The 16,267-nt window shown below is 34.3% G+C and overlaps 1 protein-coding gene across 1 annotated transcript in view; it reads right to left on the minus strand.

The window, feature by feature from the left end:
- Positions 1-16,267, minus strand: part of LOC118740634 — a 136,430-nt gene that overhangs the window by 3,560 nt on the left and 116,603 nt on the right. Inside the window, 6 exon segments of the mRNA XM_036472237.1 lie at positions 4,261-4,403; positions 4,507-4,632; positions 6,471-6,672; positions 14,458-14,639; positions 14,949-15,185; positions 15,265-15,472. Coding sequence (XP_036328130.1) covers positions 4,261-4,403; positions 4,507-4,632; positions 6,471-6,672; positions 14,458-14,639; positions 14,949-15,185; positions 15,265-15,472 — 1,098 coding nt within the window.

Raw genomic sequence — 16,267 nt, forward strand, 5'->3', positions numbered from 1 at the left:
TTTTTTTTTTTGATTGTGATAAACAAAACCGCAAAATAGGCAATTTAGTAATTTTTTGCATCCATTGGTACTTAGTATTTAGTAGTAGTGGTACAACTAGTAGCAGTAGAGGTTATTGTAGTTTTGGTTTTGGTTTATTTGTATGCATTGCTAAAAATGTTAGTACATACGAAAGACTTCATAGGGCGCAGGTAGATCACTGTATGTATATAGTATATATTTTTTCGTAACATATAAGTATTCGAATTAATTATAAAATGTGAAAATATGACGAAACTTCAACAAAGAATTAAAGGTATGAAAACGTAATTAAAATGGTATATTGGCTCAAAAGAGAAGGCGGACATTGTCCGATTTCTTTATTGAGCCACTGTGCTAAGTAAAAATTCTCAAAATTAAGTATTTAGTAATTGATGTTTATATTTTATTTAATAGCAAATACAAAAATACAAAATAAAGTCAACCACGAAAATTTCAAAAGTAAAAAAAAAAATACTTGGAGGTCACTACTTAAAATATATAAATAATAAAATTATAAATAAGTTTTAAAAATGAATATGCCAAATTTGTTATATGTTAACTCAAAAATGGTCGAATTTTTGCTATTAAATTTTTTTGTAAATCATTATAGAGACCCCTAAAAATTTATTAAAAAATTTTGCAATTTTTGTGGATATCTTTATTTGATACGTAGAGCAAAATTTAGATGTTGATATTTTTAAGGACCACCCTAATGTATAATCATAAATAAATAATTGCGCATGATTGGGGTTAGATTTAGTAAAAAGTATTGAAATTTATTAAATGATTTAATACAAAAATTATTATTAAGTAGTTACACAATTGCTAAGTGTTCGGGGGTTTTAATAGTTTTTAAGCAAAATCGACTAGTCATAACAAACATTTAGTAATGAAAAACTTTTTATTAAATCTTAGTAACATATAAGAGTACATTAAACATGCTCGCTTTTGAACATTTTCAAAACTAAATTGGTGTTTAGTAGTTGAATTTAAGTCAAATGTTAAGAAAATATATTTAAAAAAAAGTTATGAATGTTGAAATGTCGAACAACAAACAAAGTGGCGACATAAGGAAATACAATTTTTACTTGTTTTCAATGCTGTATTTGCTTTTGTCGAAAAAAGTGCTTTTGCAAAAAGGAAAAATTTCATTGCGGATGCCGGTAGAATACTCATACAGTAATGTTTGTTTGGGAAAAGTTTAGCTTTAGGTGATAAACCCGGCGCACAGTGCTTCCCTTCCATATGAAATGTGGGCAAAAATAGAATTATGAACGGATTTAAATGAAAATTCGACTCTTAGTAAAATTGAGGACGCTTAATTCAAAAATGCAATTTGTTTTTGGATAACTTTCATACTTTCACTGTAAATGCAGTTTGAAGTTGCCAATTTGGGTTCTTGTAGCATTTACATAGGTGTGTACATATATGTATGTAGTTCGTTCTATTTACAAAAGTGAGGTGTCAAATAATAGGGCCTGACCTGTAGATGTGCAATAAATTTTTATTTTTTTGAAACGGGTTGCCACTTGTTACAAATTTTAATAAAATTATTTAATAAGTTTAATAAACTATGCCATGAAAAACAGCTTCTCATAAAAATACAATCGCCATTCGGAGTCGGCGTAAAACTGTAGGTCCCTCCGCTTTGTGTGACAACATCAAGGCGCACGCCACAAATCGGAGGAGAAGCTCGGCCAAACACTGACATATGTGTAAGCGCCAATCTATTATTATTATTACTATTAAATAAACTAGATATTACAATTTGGGTATCAATTGAAATGGTTTTGAAAATGCTTTACTTTTAAACGACACGTAGAAGGGTTGCCACATGTTTAAAAAATCAAATTCACTTTAATTAAGGGAATAAGGTAACTGAAATGTATATATTAATATGGGTAACAGACAAAGGACATATTTAGCAAGAAATAAGTGAAGAGTAAAAAGATTCCTGAGTTAATTTAAAAGTCCAGAAATTTAAAATGAATTGACAATGTATGTATTTGTAATAAAATAACAAATACGATGTCGTAAATCTTTGGTTTGACACAATTATTATTTTAGTTAAACTAAATTTGACTTTACAAACAGGTGGCAACCCTCTTCGTAATATTTGCAAGCCAAAACCTTCTTAAACCTCTTTCGTCTGACTCCCATGTGGTGATACCTATCTATTTCAATAGCCTAATTCCAATGGAATTTGATTTTTTTTACAGGTGGCAACCCTCTACATGTAGTTAAGAAATAAACCATTTTCATACACATTTCGATTGATACCAATCTTTTTATAATTCACTTAACTCATTAAAAAATTTGGATTTAATTTTTCAACAGGTGGCAACTCTTAAAAAAAAATATTTATTGTCTACAGGTCAAGCTTTTTAATGCCACACTTTATTTTTGGAAATAGAACAAATCGTGCAGATCTGATGGCACTGAAAATAATAAAAAAATGATTTTATGCATCAGCACAAAACGCATTACTTCAAAAAGTGCAAAAAATGAGCAGGTTTTTATTTATTCTTTAGAAAGCTAAAAACCCGCACTATGTAATAAAATAATGAAAAACAGCATATTTTTTCATATATTTTTTATCCATTCCATTAAAATTTACCATTCTTCGAAATTTTGATTAAAAAAATTGTTTTTCTGGAATACCGCAGGGACACCCTGTGTTTAATTATATTCCAGAACTTTTAATCCTGTAGCTCTCTATTATCTATATATTATCTATATGGAAATGGAAAACGTTAAACCAACATTTTATTTCAAAGAATGTATTTTTGACCTTTCCTTCCGTGAAAGGCCTTACGCATGGCTATGCTCCTTTTAAAATTCTTAGTATTGAATTTGCCGACTTTAGTGGCTTCCTGGCCGAATATAATTTATTTTATAGGGAAATTTCTATTCAATTCTTCTTAGTGGATAAATTACCTTTACAAAAATACCAAAACCGTTGACATTGTAGGCAACGAATTTTTCGATTTTTGTCCACTTAGGCGACACTGTGCGGCCTGGAAGTTTTAGGACCTAGATTAACCAAATGAAGATTTTATTATTATATCCTTTCCTTAACAATATTTCTGCCAGAATCCGCGAGAGTGTGAGGGTGTGGCAATTTAAGGACCAAGGTAAACAATTTTTATTTTATTGTGAATTTCGGCAAATTTTTTCTAGACCGTTTTCTTGAGAGCTGCATACTGGCCTTTACAAAAATAAATCACTTATTTCAACTGCTTAACTATACGTTATAAAGGGAGTCCATGTTCCGTGCGTATACTCACTAAAGTTTATTATGCTTATCATAATTTTTTATTTGAATTAATTATTCTATAAATATTCAGCGTGACCCAAATTTAATCAAAACATTATCCTTCCGCTAAAATAAATTGCAGTTTGGCTTCCTAATTTAAAATGCGCAACTGGCGTGGCCGAAAGCGATTACCAACGTGTTTGCTGTGAACACACATACAGTGTTGATACAGTTTTTTTTCTTTTTTTTTAAATTAAGTGCTGTGGCAGCAAGGGTAACCAGGATTACGAGCGCGTGTTCTCCAGAAACCCACATATACTCTTACAAAAAAAAAAACAACATTTGTTGCCGACACTTTGTTTGCTAGGGACACCACAACACAGTTTTATGTATGCTGATTAAATTCGTAAACACCAAAAAAATAATGGAAAAACACATTGACTGACAGTAAATAAACAAAAATGGATATGCTGAAATGATAATGCAATTTTTTCTTTTATGATGAAGCGTATGCTGCTGATAAAGAGTTATACAAATGGTGGCGATAGCTACACTCACACAAATGAATTTTACTGAAAGTGATGAACCACTAAGTATTGAATGAAAAAGTTAGAAAAAAGAGAAGTGATGAGTAGAGCAAAAATAAGTATGAGAGAATAGGGTACAACTAACAATGATTTTACAAAGTTTTTTTTTCGTTTAAAAATGTTAGAAACACTAAAAAATGCAGAAGAATATGAATGTATGTAAGTGGTTGCGTGAGCTAAGATGAGAGATGCGATGAGCGATTGATGACGTGAGATGACATTTTTTTTTATTTTCTGTTGCCTAATCTTTTTTTTTATTTTCATTCTATAATATATTAATAATGAAATTTGATGTCTAACGGACGATTTTTAATGCTGTTTTATATATTTATGTACAACTTGGTTTGTGTATGCTTGTGTGAGTGTGTGTGTGTGCTGACTTTCGTGAATACTTACCCGCGTCGACCGTCGCGTGGTGTAGATGGCGGTGTACTCGGTGAGCTCATTTCGCTGAATGAGCTGCCAAGTGATGCACATTGTCGTTTCTTTACAGCATACAATAAATTTAGTGTGGATCTGCTGAGACTTGGCTTGATAGTCTGCATGCCATATTATTTGTCGTGCAATGCAATTGAAAGTAATTCCATTAGGCTTTATTACTTGATTGCTCTATTTCTGAGTATTAAACCTGGGGATACTTACATTAAAGCAGGGGCCACGTAATTCACGTAAATCGATGCTTCTGAAGAGATCACATAAAACTAAATCCTCGACGGAGGGACACACACCGCTGGGCGGTTCGAATATTAGGCCAAGTACATCTAAGATCTATAAAAGAGATTGGAAGGCATTGAGAAAGTGATTAAATGGAATAAACTATTAAGAAATCACCAAGAAATTATGATTAACTTTCTGCAATATTTTTGAGAAAGAAAGTTCTGCAAGTTTTTTTGCAATAAAGAACGAATTTGCGCCGTCCCTTGTAAAATGTGGTTTGGAGTCAAAATGGTTTATCGAAAACTGAACTGAATTTTTTAGGAACAAATGGAAATTCATTCCAAAATACATTATACTTTACGCCAAGAAAGCACTAATAACTAAATAATTTTTGTGGGCTTTCATTGAAATCAACTACTTTCTTTCACGGATCGAAAATAATAGTTCTTTTCGAAATTTCGGTTAAAAAATTTATCAATTTAACATTTTTAAATACTACGCTTGTTGGCCAATTAATACTAATCTTTAGTGGCGGATCCAGCGGGGAGGGGGGGAGGGGGCTTTGGGGGTTAAACTACTACACACCCCCCGTGTGTCCGCCACTGACTAACACGTAGTTTAACCCCCAAAACCCCCCGCTGGATCCGCCACTGCTAATCTTATATGATTTAATTTTTTTTGACTTCAAACAAAAGTCTGAAATCAACCGTTTTTTGCCGATATTTTCTAAATTTTATGTTTTATTTTTCCATTGTTTATTTGTATTTGGCCGTTAATTGAAGATTATATTAGTTTTTTGAGCTCAAGGCCGGGTTGAAATACAACAATCTGTCTTTGTTGCAAATAGGGAGATTGACTCGGTTTTTCCAAACAGGTTTCCACCATTTTTTTTTTTGCATATCTATAGGCGTTTTTTTGAAATCTCGATTTTTCGAATATCGAATAAACCCGATTTTTTAACGCAGAAAGTGCTTATTTCAGCCATAGTGCCCTCTGGCGAAGGAGTCGGCTTTTAAAATTTTTCATTGTATCTTCGGCATTTACGGTTTGACCTCAAAGTTGTTTTTTATCATTGACCTCAAGTACCCCGTTCTAGTAAATACCTACCCCCGAATCTCAGTTCAAATCACATTAACCTACCATCCTAATTTCAGTAAAGTAAAGTTTTCAAAGCAAGTATTTCGATTATTCTGATAGAAATACTGGTATGACCGATAAACGTAATAAAGCGGACCTAGGTTCGGCGGCCCGTGCTGGTATATGGCGCAGAAGCATGGACAATGACAACATCCGATGAGGCGGCTCTTGGGGTGTTTGAGAGAAAGATTTTGCGGAAGATTTACGGTCCTTTACGCGTTGGCGACGGCGAGTGCCGCAGACGATGGAACGATGAGCTGTATGAGCTTTACAACGATATGGACATAGTGCAGCGAATTAAAATACAGCGGCTCCGCTGGCTTGGTCATGTCGTTCGAATGGACACCGACGCTCCAGCTCTGAAAGTATTCAACTCGGAACCCGCTGGTGGTAGCAGAGGAAGAGGGAGGCCCCCACTGCGATGGAAAGATCAGGTGGAGAAGGACTTGGCTTCACTTGGCGTTTCCAATTGGCGTCAGTTGGCACAGAGGAGAAACGACTGGCGTGCTTTGCTGAACTCGGCCAAAATCGCTTAGGCGGTTACAGCGCCAAAAAAGAAGAAGAAGAAGAAGAGGTTCGGCCGAAAACAAATTTTTTGTTCACGAAATTACCTTGCAAAAATACTTTAGACTCAAAGGTGTACGGCGAACCTGTAAGGTGGTACGGACTAATGTATCGTACATTCATACATATATTCAAAACTTTAATTCATTTATATTTGTAAAAGTGTATTGATAAATTAATTTTTGGCATACTTTTACCTAAACCGTAGCAACCTACATACATAAATAAGTATTTTTTATTAAACTCACCTGTGGGAAATGCTCCAATTCCATTTCGAGCACCCGCATGGACGGTTTGGGTGTGGTCATTTCTGTACCGGTGCACATTTCGTATAACAAATGACCGAAGCAGATGATATCGACATTTTCGATTTCCGTTGTTGAACGCGACCACATAACAGCGTTAATGCGGGAACTAAGGCCCAATAGGCCGTTCTCGAGGCCGGATAGTCTAAAAGGAATAAAAAATTTAGTTATTTAATTTACTTAAGAAATAATACATATTTCTTAATCATATTAAATTTAAAATATAGCTTTGCAAATTGTAGTATTTACGTAAGTATGTTTTTCCTTACGTACATATTTATGTACAGAAGTACGTCTTGCACTACTCATACGTCCAGTTGTCTTTTGAAAGCGAAATAAAAATTTTAAATAACGACAAAACATAGCAACTTTGCCTTCATAACCTTTGCAATGCTTTTCAAAGGATGTATATTAGGGTGCCTCACTAAAACAGTTTCGCGGCTTTCCACCAGGATAATACAGTTTATTACATTTCAAGACTTCCGCTAAAATACTTTGGAAAAATGTTATGATTTACGTGAACTAGACCGCTTTGAAAATACCCACAAAAATCTCACTATTTTGATTTCGCTCATAAAATTTTTAAACATTTTTATACATACGTACCTTTTAAGCTTACAATCTTCTATTATCTGGCGAGATTTTTTCGAAATTTTATATATTTTTAATTTCATTTATAAAAACTGGATCTTTGGAGTTATTTTCAAATGGTTCTAGCTCACGTTAATCCTAATTTACTCCGAAATATTTTTTCGAAGGCCAGGCCTTAAAATATAATACATTTTATAACTTCGATGGAAAAACAGCACCGATTTTATTTTGTGTGGAGTTTGGTGCACCCTAATGCACATATGTATGTATGTATGCACAAACATGCATATATACACGCACTTGTATATATTGCATTACATACTTGTAAATTGAATTCACAAATGTGTATAAAGAAATTGAAATGGGCTAAAGCATTTTCTTTGCTGCGCTGCAACATTTGAAGTGGTCCTTTATGCATACAAGTGCATGCATATATGTATTCGCACAGCGGTATTGCCATCAGCGTTGCCATTTTAGCCGTTTTCCGGCTAGATTTAGCCGGTTTTGACAGCAACCAGCCGGAGAAAATTCGATCTAGCCGGCAGCCGATTTGTTAGCCGGTTTGTAAAAAAAAGTTAGCCGTTTTTAGCCGATTTTACTATTTGCCTAATTTTCAGGTGCAAAAAGTAAACAAGTTGTTCGAAAGCAATAATGCAGACCTAATGAAGATTTTTAATGAACTCAATGTTTTACTTTCGCATCTATGCTCCCTAGTGGTTATTAGCGCGGACACATTTGATCCTATATGCTCCCCGTTGGAACCATACCTTGCTCCATTTCCTCAGTTTTATCACAGTTTTGAAGAATATTTAAAAACAAAAGTAAGCACAAACGCTTTTGACCACGAAGCCGAGAAAATAATTCGAGAAAATGGTCGCTATTTTATTATCACTTTAATAAAGGAATTACGCCAACGCCTCCCTACAAATATTGCCACACTAAAAAAAATTGACTTTTTTCGGTTGGAAATGTATTAAGAGTAATTAAACCAAAAGTATACGTTCAACTACAGCAACAAAAACACAAATATAACGCCGACGAAATAACATCCATAGAGATGCAATAGCAACGGTTAACGTTACATACCTGGAGTAATTTAGACTCAACTGTAAATTTTTGGGCCGAAGTTTATCAATTTCGAAATGCCCTAGGAGAAAACCCTTTTGCTGACCTTTGCAACCTAGTTTTTAGTTTTCTTGTTTTGCCTATAAGTAATGCAGAAGTAGAGCGAATATTTAGTTCAATGAATATAATAAAAAACTAAGCAAAGAAATCCAATGTGTGTTAAAACGTTAAACGCTATTTTATATATAAGATACGGTTTAAAACGTGAAGAAAAATGCTGCCATAATTTTACTGTAGATGACGATCTCTTAAAATTAATGAATTCAGGTGATATATACAATAGTGATTCATTTGATGATGAGGAATATACACTCGATATAAATTAATGGTGTTAATTAGTCTTTCGTTTCTTGCGATTTATTTAAATAAAGCATATGGATTTTCACTAAAACATTTTAGCCGTTTTTAGCCGCTTTTTTTTGCCAATCTAGCCGGTCGGCCCAAAAAGTTCTGGCAACACTGATTGCCATGAATGCAAGCTAAATTATACTCGAGTATAAATGTGTATAACTTTTGCTCAATTTTCGAACCGAAATTTTTATTCTGCAATACTTTTTATTTTCATTCAAATCAACAAGTCCGAAAATAACCGTATGCGGTACATACATATGTAAGTACACACATATATGTGCACATACATTCGTACGAAAAATACACCAATGCATTTCAAATATCTGCCTAATTGTCGGTAAAGTAAAAAGTTCAAAGGATTACCTTGAAAAGAAAGCGAGTGTAATAAAATGCTTATGGATACAACATAAGTACATAACTACATTCATAGAGTCCTCTAGGGAAACATATCGTTACCTAAACGTGAAAAGGTGCCAATTTCATTTTTTGAAATTGTTTAGGAAAGACGAAATATCGATGTAGTTTCGCATAATCTATCTTACGCATCAAACACTAAATTTTGAAAAAAAAGTAAGTGCGCCTGGGCCACACTGGAGAAGTGAAACTTACGTTCCACATCTATTATGTCTCATAACCAATATACATACATACATACATCTGCTTTTGCTTAAGGTTATATTTTTTGTCTTTTTTCTATTTAGATCCCTACCTCTATACCTGTTCGTTCTAATTGCATTTATGTTATTCTGTTTTCCTCTATCTCAATTTTTATCTTTATACTTTTTCGCGCACATGTGCAGAGGGATATTAAAACATAGTTTCTAAAATATATATTGGTATAGATCTTAATGAAAATGCACACCAAATTTCCTAGATTGATAAGGAAATCCGACTTAGCCATACCCGATTAACTGGCTTTGTGTGCGCAGGAAAATTCAAGCATAAATTAATTAATCACCAAACCTACTTAATCAAATTAAGAGTTAATGATTAAGAATTATTATTATTTTTTTAATCGCGATTACGATTAACTGTTTAATCAGATTAAAATTAATCATGATTGACTGTAATCAGATTGAATTTAATCGAATTAACTAATTGATTAAAAAATCAATCGATTAGTGCCAACACTGGTTTCCACAAATAGGGCTAATTTTTATATATATCTCTATGGCCGATATCACTACGCATGTTAACTGCTGAGTTTTAGTGAACTGTGCTGCCAAGATCGAAGTTTGACAGCCAGTAGATTCCAGTTCTGGAAAGCACCTCGGAGCTGGCAAAATGCTTAGGCCGCAGCCTGGCAAAGGCTTAAGTGAAAGAGAATAATTCCACCTCATTGCCCTCCAAGCAAGTGCGGCAGTGTGCCTCCTAGCTTCTTATCTTCCTCTTCGATGGCGCAAATCAGCAGTAATTTCTAAATGACGTCTACCTCCGCATGTGTCTATTATCTGAAAGCCTAAATTTGAGGTTGATGTGAAGTTTTCTGCAGAGGAGTACTTTAACAACCTTTCCGTAAAGTTTTGAACTATATTTGTAAAATATCAACACCCTTTACCATGGTTGTAGAGAGAGAGAGGATAAATCATTTTCTAGTGAACAAGTCGAGTTTTGTTTACAGCGGGTAAATACAGCCGTCCGCTTGCAGCTGCACCTCATGGCTAACAGACGTTGCAGGCTTCAGTGAGACCTTAAACCGAATAAGTGGGAGTGACCTATTCGGATTGGTTACCGCATCTCGCACATGGGTAGCTCACGCGACCCAGAGTGCGTGAACGAGGACGCCGGGATTGAGTATAGCCGTGCAACTGTAACTGCATACCCAGAAGAACGAGTATAACCCATTGCACTCTGTTTTTTTCAAGAGAAATAAAAGAAAAAAGAGATGCTGGCCGGCAGGAATGCGATTCGAATCTCAGGTCTCTTCACTCGACCAAGACGAGTTGAAAGCAGCAATAAGGATCCCGGATTTTTGCAAAAAGATTGGTTTGAGTGAATTAATCTGTTTCACCTATTTTTCCAACAAAAATTGAAAACTTCAAAGGCAAGCCTATTATTGTGAAAATATGTATTATGATACAAGTGAATACCTACAGTTGCAAAAAGAGAAAATCGCAATTAATTTTATATTTATTAAATCCTGATATTTCCTTTGACTCCTCTAATTGAATAGCTGCAGAGTAAATGTAAAAAATGAGTCCTCTAAACCATTTATGACCGACAAACGACCGCTTGTTATCCAATTTACGGTGTTCAGTGCTTTTATGAATATGCAATGGTTGATAATTTTTTTTTTTTTTTTACTTAGCTTTAAATTTATTTTAATTGCAAAGTGGTAAAATGTTGCTACAACGCTCATAGGAAAACAAAAAAGAGATTATGGATAAAAAAACAGCACAAATTAAATTCAATTGCATATTCATAGTTATGCATGCAATTACATGTAGTTTTCATCTGGTTATGTTTTTGTTTTTGTTTTTGTTTTTGCTTCTTGGTTGTCGGAACTTAACCTAGTTTTATGACACACTTAGAAGGCAGAAGTGTTCCAATGTTTAGGTAACCGGGTGCTTGTCAACATTAGACTGAGTGTCAACATTAGACTGAGCTAATGCATGCTAGAATATTTACGTACATATCGTCGTTTAAAGTACAAAACCGCGTATGTGAGGATTGCCCAAATTTTATAAGAGTAAGTAAAACATGTTTTATTTAGAAACCGTTCTCTCTTTTACCCCTAATCATCCCTCCTTATTATGTCTAAGTACCGATATTTAAGTTTGAATGGATAAGGGCTTGATGCCGGGAGCTTCCGATGAGCAAATATCTTTTTTGGCACAAATGTCAGTTACGAGTTTTTGCAGAACCACGATACGCGCTTTTGTACTTTAAATTACTATATGTGAGTGTATATGTTAGGATGTTTCACTTGGTTTATGAAAAACTGGTTTCAACCGGTTATTTTGAATATTTTTGTTGTTTTAACGATCTAATCTTGGAAAGATTGGTAGACCACATTAAAAGTGAATTTTTCACTAATTGTTCTCTGTATTTTGCTTTTTATTCGAAATGCTTCGGACTTATTTTGCCTTATTGATTTTAAAATACAAGCTATATCTATTTATAGCAGACATATTAGGGGTATTCTCTAAATCTTGCAAAGCCCTTGCATGGTGCACAGATTGCACGGTAAAAACCGGTTTTCGTATGGGACAGGTTTGCAAACCATGCACCGTGCAAGGGCATTGAAAGATTCAGAGAATACTCCTATAGTAATTTTGGTCATAATTTTTTACTAACACTAAGTGTTACTATACAGAAAATATGTAAAGTAAAACCGGTTTATCCGGTTGGATTTCCACTAGGCATTAAATGGCAAAAATGACAAATGACAAAGTTGGGCATTAAAAAATAATCGTGTCATTACATTAAAAAAAATAGTCATTAAGTTCATTTCCACATGGCATTTTTTTAAATGGCATACATTTTTTGTCATTTCAATGCCTAAAGAATGTAAAGAAAATTCGCTTAAGTGCTTTTTTCGGTTAAGTGCACAAGAAAGTTGGGCAGCTAAGCAAAATATACTGTATTACTTAAATGAAATGGAATAACTCCACAAGAATTGTACCCGATAGGTAAAGCAGGAGTCGAGATATCTGGAAAACCTGTATTTATGATCCGATTTGTTTCATATTTTTATCACATATTCCACTAAAATTTAGCCCTTAGGTGGTGCGGGAGAGGGAGATATATCCATCTACAATGATGGTTCAAAGCTGGAACAAGGAACCGGAGCTGGTCTACTCGAAGGACCTACAAATAAACCAGTCCTTTCGTCTGCCGAACGATTGCAGTCCCCGGACATAGCAATATTGGGAGGGAATTAGTCGGCTGACATGGCTTAGAGATGCCAATAGAAGAAGAGGATTGCTCCGTATTACCACCGTTTAGTGATTGCGTTAGCAAAATTTATGAATACGCCGTGGCCGCGACAAATGACGGAAGACTGTGAGATCACAAGATTATTATGGCCGTGGCTTAGTAAGAAATAGATGAAGGACGTACTGACCTCAATCGGTCTGCTTTAGGAGTCCTTACCGGTGTCAACATAGGACACTGTGCTATAACGCCAATGCCTTAACGATGACTATTACCAACAAGTACTCTCTGTAGAAGTAGTTCGGATGAGAAAGTGTCAAATGATCCCTTTCCAGGTATATAGTCAAAGTGCCTCAAGCACTTGTATTAACGCTTCTTCTACAGTCTGAGCGAGATAGTCAAGGTGGAACTTTTGGATCTCCTCGTCTTCGTTAGGGATAGTAATTGGTTCAGTACAAAAATGACTTGAAAATACTTAGCTCTTCTCTCGGTTTTAGGTACGTGTTTCCTCTCGACACGCGCTTGATGAGGGCTCACACAATAGACAATTCTGTCTCCGAGTGAATGTAAGGAACATTCCATACACGCCCTACTAATCAAACCTAACTATTAATTAGATGAAAGGATTCTCAGTACGCTGCACATTAGAACACGTCAAAGAGAAAAACGCTTAATTAAAAAGGTTCTTTGTCATTATTAATTGAACAAAGAAATATTTGAAATAAGATACAACGAACTTACATTTAAAATAGCAGTTAGATGCTTAAATGCTATAAAAAAAATTTTATTGGGTAAGTTTACTGACTGTTTCGGGTACATTTTATTGTTTGTAAATTTTCCACACTCACTAATCTGTAGTACTTATTTCACAAATAATATTTCACAGCCTTGTTACTTTGAATTATTTTTCTTTGCAAAAATTCCGCAATACTTTAATAGTTTTCCAAATAGAACGGGGCGAGGAAAAAATCAACACACATCAAAATTCTATATGAAAATAAATTTTTTTTTTTTAATTTTTTTTCTGGAAAAATTTTTCAGGTACAAATTTTTTGATAAAAAAAGTTAGTTTTTGAAAATATCCCATCTAAAAAAAAATTGAAAAAAATCACAATGGTAGCTATGAGTATTGCGCAATATTTAAGTATAGTATTACGGGGTGCACTCCACAATAATTTGAGTTATGAATTTTTTTGTTTTATCCGAAGTTGAGTAAAGTGACAAATTTACAAATTTTTGAATTTTTTGTTAGAATTTTTTTGAGTATGCAGTTTTGTAGCCCATTAAAGTTTAGTATAAGCTACTGTAAAATTGCGTAGATTTTTAATATTTTTTATGCTGACGGCTTTTTGCACTTTTTTCTTATGAAAGAAAATGCGCAAAACCGTTCTCAAAGAAAAAAAAAATTAACGCCAGTTTTGCAATCGCTTAAAACTTGCAATACTACTTACTAAAAATTTAATGGCCTACAAAACTGCATACTCAAAAAAATTAAAAAAAAATTGGCAAATTTGTACTCAACTTCGGTGTAAAAAAATTCATAATTCAAATTATTGTGGAGTGCACCCCGTAATTCTATACTTAATCATTGCGCAATACAAAGAGCTACCATTGTGATTTCTTTAATTTTTTTTGAGATGGCATATTTTCAAAAACTTTTTTTTTTTTCTAAAAATGTTTGAATGTGAAAAATTTTTCACGAATATTTTTTTTTTCATTTTCCTTTTCATAGAGAATATTGATTGTGCAGTAAAGTTTTTAAAAATTTATGAATCAAGCTCAACTTTCATATTTATTTATTATTTATGTTTGTCCATCAACCCTAAAAATTTGAAACAAATGAAACACATGAAGTGTGAGCCCCGTCCATTTTGGTATGGAATGCCCCACATACAATGTTACATATGTACATACATACAAATATGTGCATAGTTATGAGAAAGTACCCATGTGAGCGCAATTAATTCATTCGGTGAAGTGTACCTACCTGGCGGCGCCATTTTGTAGAATCACATTTCCGCTATGCAAATGGCCGTGCAGTGGGAAGCCGCGCTCTTTCAGAAACAGCAATGCCTCTAAGATTTGTCGACCCAGCCGCTGCACTTGGGAGACAGGCAAACCGTTGGGTTTCCGTGTATATTTGCGTGCCCACGGTTCGTTCCATTGCGCCTGGAGATGTATGCAATTGAAGTAGATTTGAGAAAAAATGAAAGCAAAAAGAAAACAGTGAAAAAGGTATACAATGAAAATAATTGCTCTAAAGCGGACAAAAATAAACGAAAGTACACTTGAGGCCAATGGCATTTGCATGCAGTTGCGTACATAGCGACATATGTGCACACGTACATATGTATGTACATATGTATGTATGCATGTATATACATATGCGTATGTAGGTAAGTGTGTACACACGCAAACAACTGCCATTCAGCTACAATGTAAACAAAATGCAGTAAATGGAATTGCTTTGTGGTTTACCCTATAAATTAAATCCTTTAAGCTGCCGCGCGAATTGAATGGCGTCACCAGACAGGCAAAATTGCTTGAGCCCAACTGCAGAAAACCCAAATCCAAAATCGGATAAATATATGGATGATGCAGTGAGCCGAGCAACTCCATTAGCATTGGCTTCGGATTCTCGTTTGCAGGCAAGTCCTCGAACGCGACGCAGTCCGGTGGGAGTGGCAGCAACGTCAGCAGACGATCCGTGCGCACCTGTGGAAGGAGAGAGAGAGAGAGAGAGAGAGAGAGAGAAATATGAAAAAAAGCTTTACATGAACCCAGTGAAACTCACCGTCGCATCGGTTACGAGAAACCAATTCTTGCCATGCCGTGAGCCAATCTCATCCAAATGTGCGATTATCTCGTAGCGTCCATTCGAATTTTGTACCCAATCCTGTAGCGCAGTGAAGGCGCGCTCTCGTTGAGCACGTTCGCGTGGACTACGCTCCACAACACCATTGCCACTATCCAACGCCGAGTATTGATATTTCAGATTTGGTCTGGAAATTGATGAAACATATTCGAAAATGTGGCAAAAACTGGCTTAAATGTCTCTATGTGGATGCTTTGAAGCGAGTTGGGCGGAACAAAAGGAGGGTTAACTAGGTGTTGACGGGGGAGGGGGAGGGGGTTTTTTTTTGGTAGCGGAGGTTAAAATAATATCTATATACACATGTAACTATATAACTTTGTCTAATTAGGGTTTGGGTAGTGTTTTTAAAAACATACAAATTTTAGCTATACAATTTTGAAAACTAATTTATTTAACATATTGTCTAACAATAAAATCTTGCAGTTTTTTTTTAAATAATTTTTATAAAATATATGTAATTATGTACTTAATTTTTGTCATTTCCTACGAAAAACATAATTTATAGACATTTTTTTGGTTAGAATTTCGATTTCATTGTGCCAAGGAATTGTGAGATTGTATGTATATAAATTTAATAGCTAAAATGTTTGAGAGCCTGTGATCGTAATGGTTACCATTTTTGGAATAACCCCAGTAGTTTTATAAATTTTTAATTTTTTGAGTTTAGTTTTTTCAAACATACATATGTAATTGAATTTTTAAGTTTAATAACGACCAAATATGACAAAAAATTAACTTAAAAACCTTATAGAAAATATGAAATTGAAAATTTTACAAATATTAAAATCTTAAAAATATCTTATTTTTTCGAAAATGATCAATTTCCAATTTTCTGTAACTTTCGACTAACATTTTTGTTATCTAAAAATGTATTTCAAGGGCAGATAATTTTGATAAATATTTCAAGGGCAACTTGAGAGAA

Source organism: Rhagoletis pomonella, unplaced genomic scaffold (assembly GCF_013731165.1).
Source record: "Rhagoletis pomonella isolate Grant_MI unplaced genomic scaffold, Rhpom_1.0 Rhpom_scaffold_00006, whole genome shotgun sequence".
Taxonomy (NCBI): Eukaryota; Metazoa; Arthropoda; class Insecta; order Diptera; family Tephritidae; genus Rhagoletis; species Rhagoletis pomonella.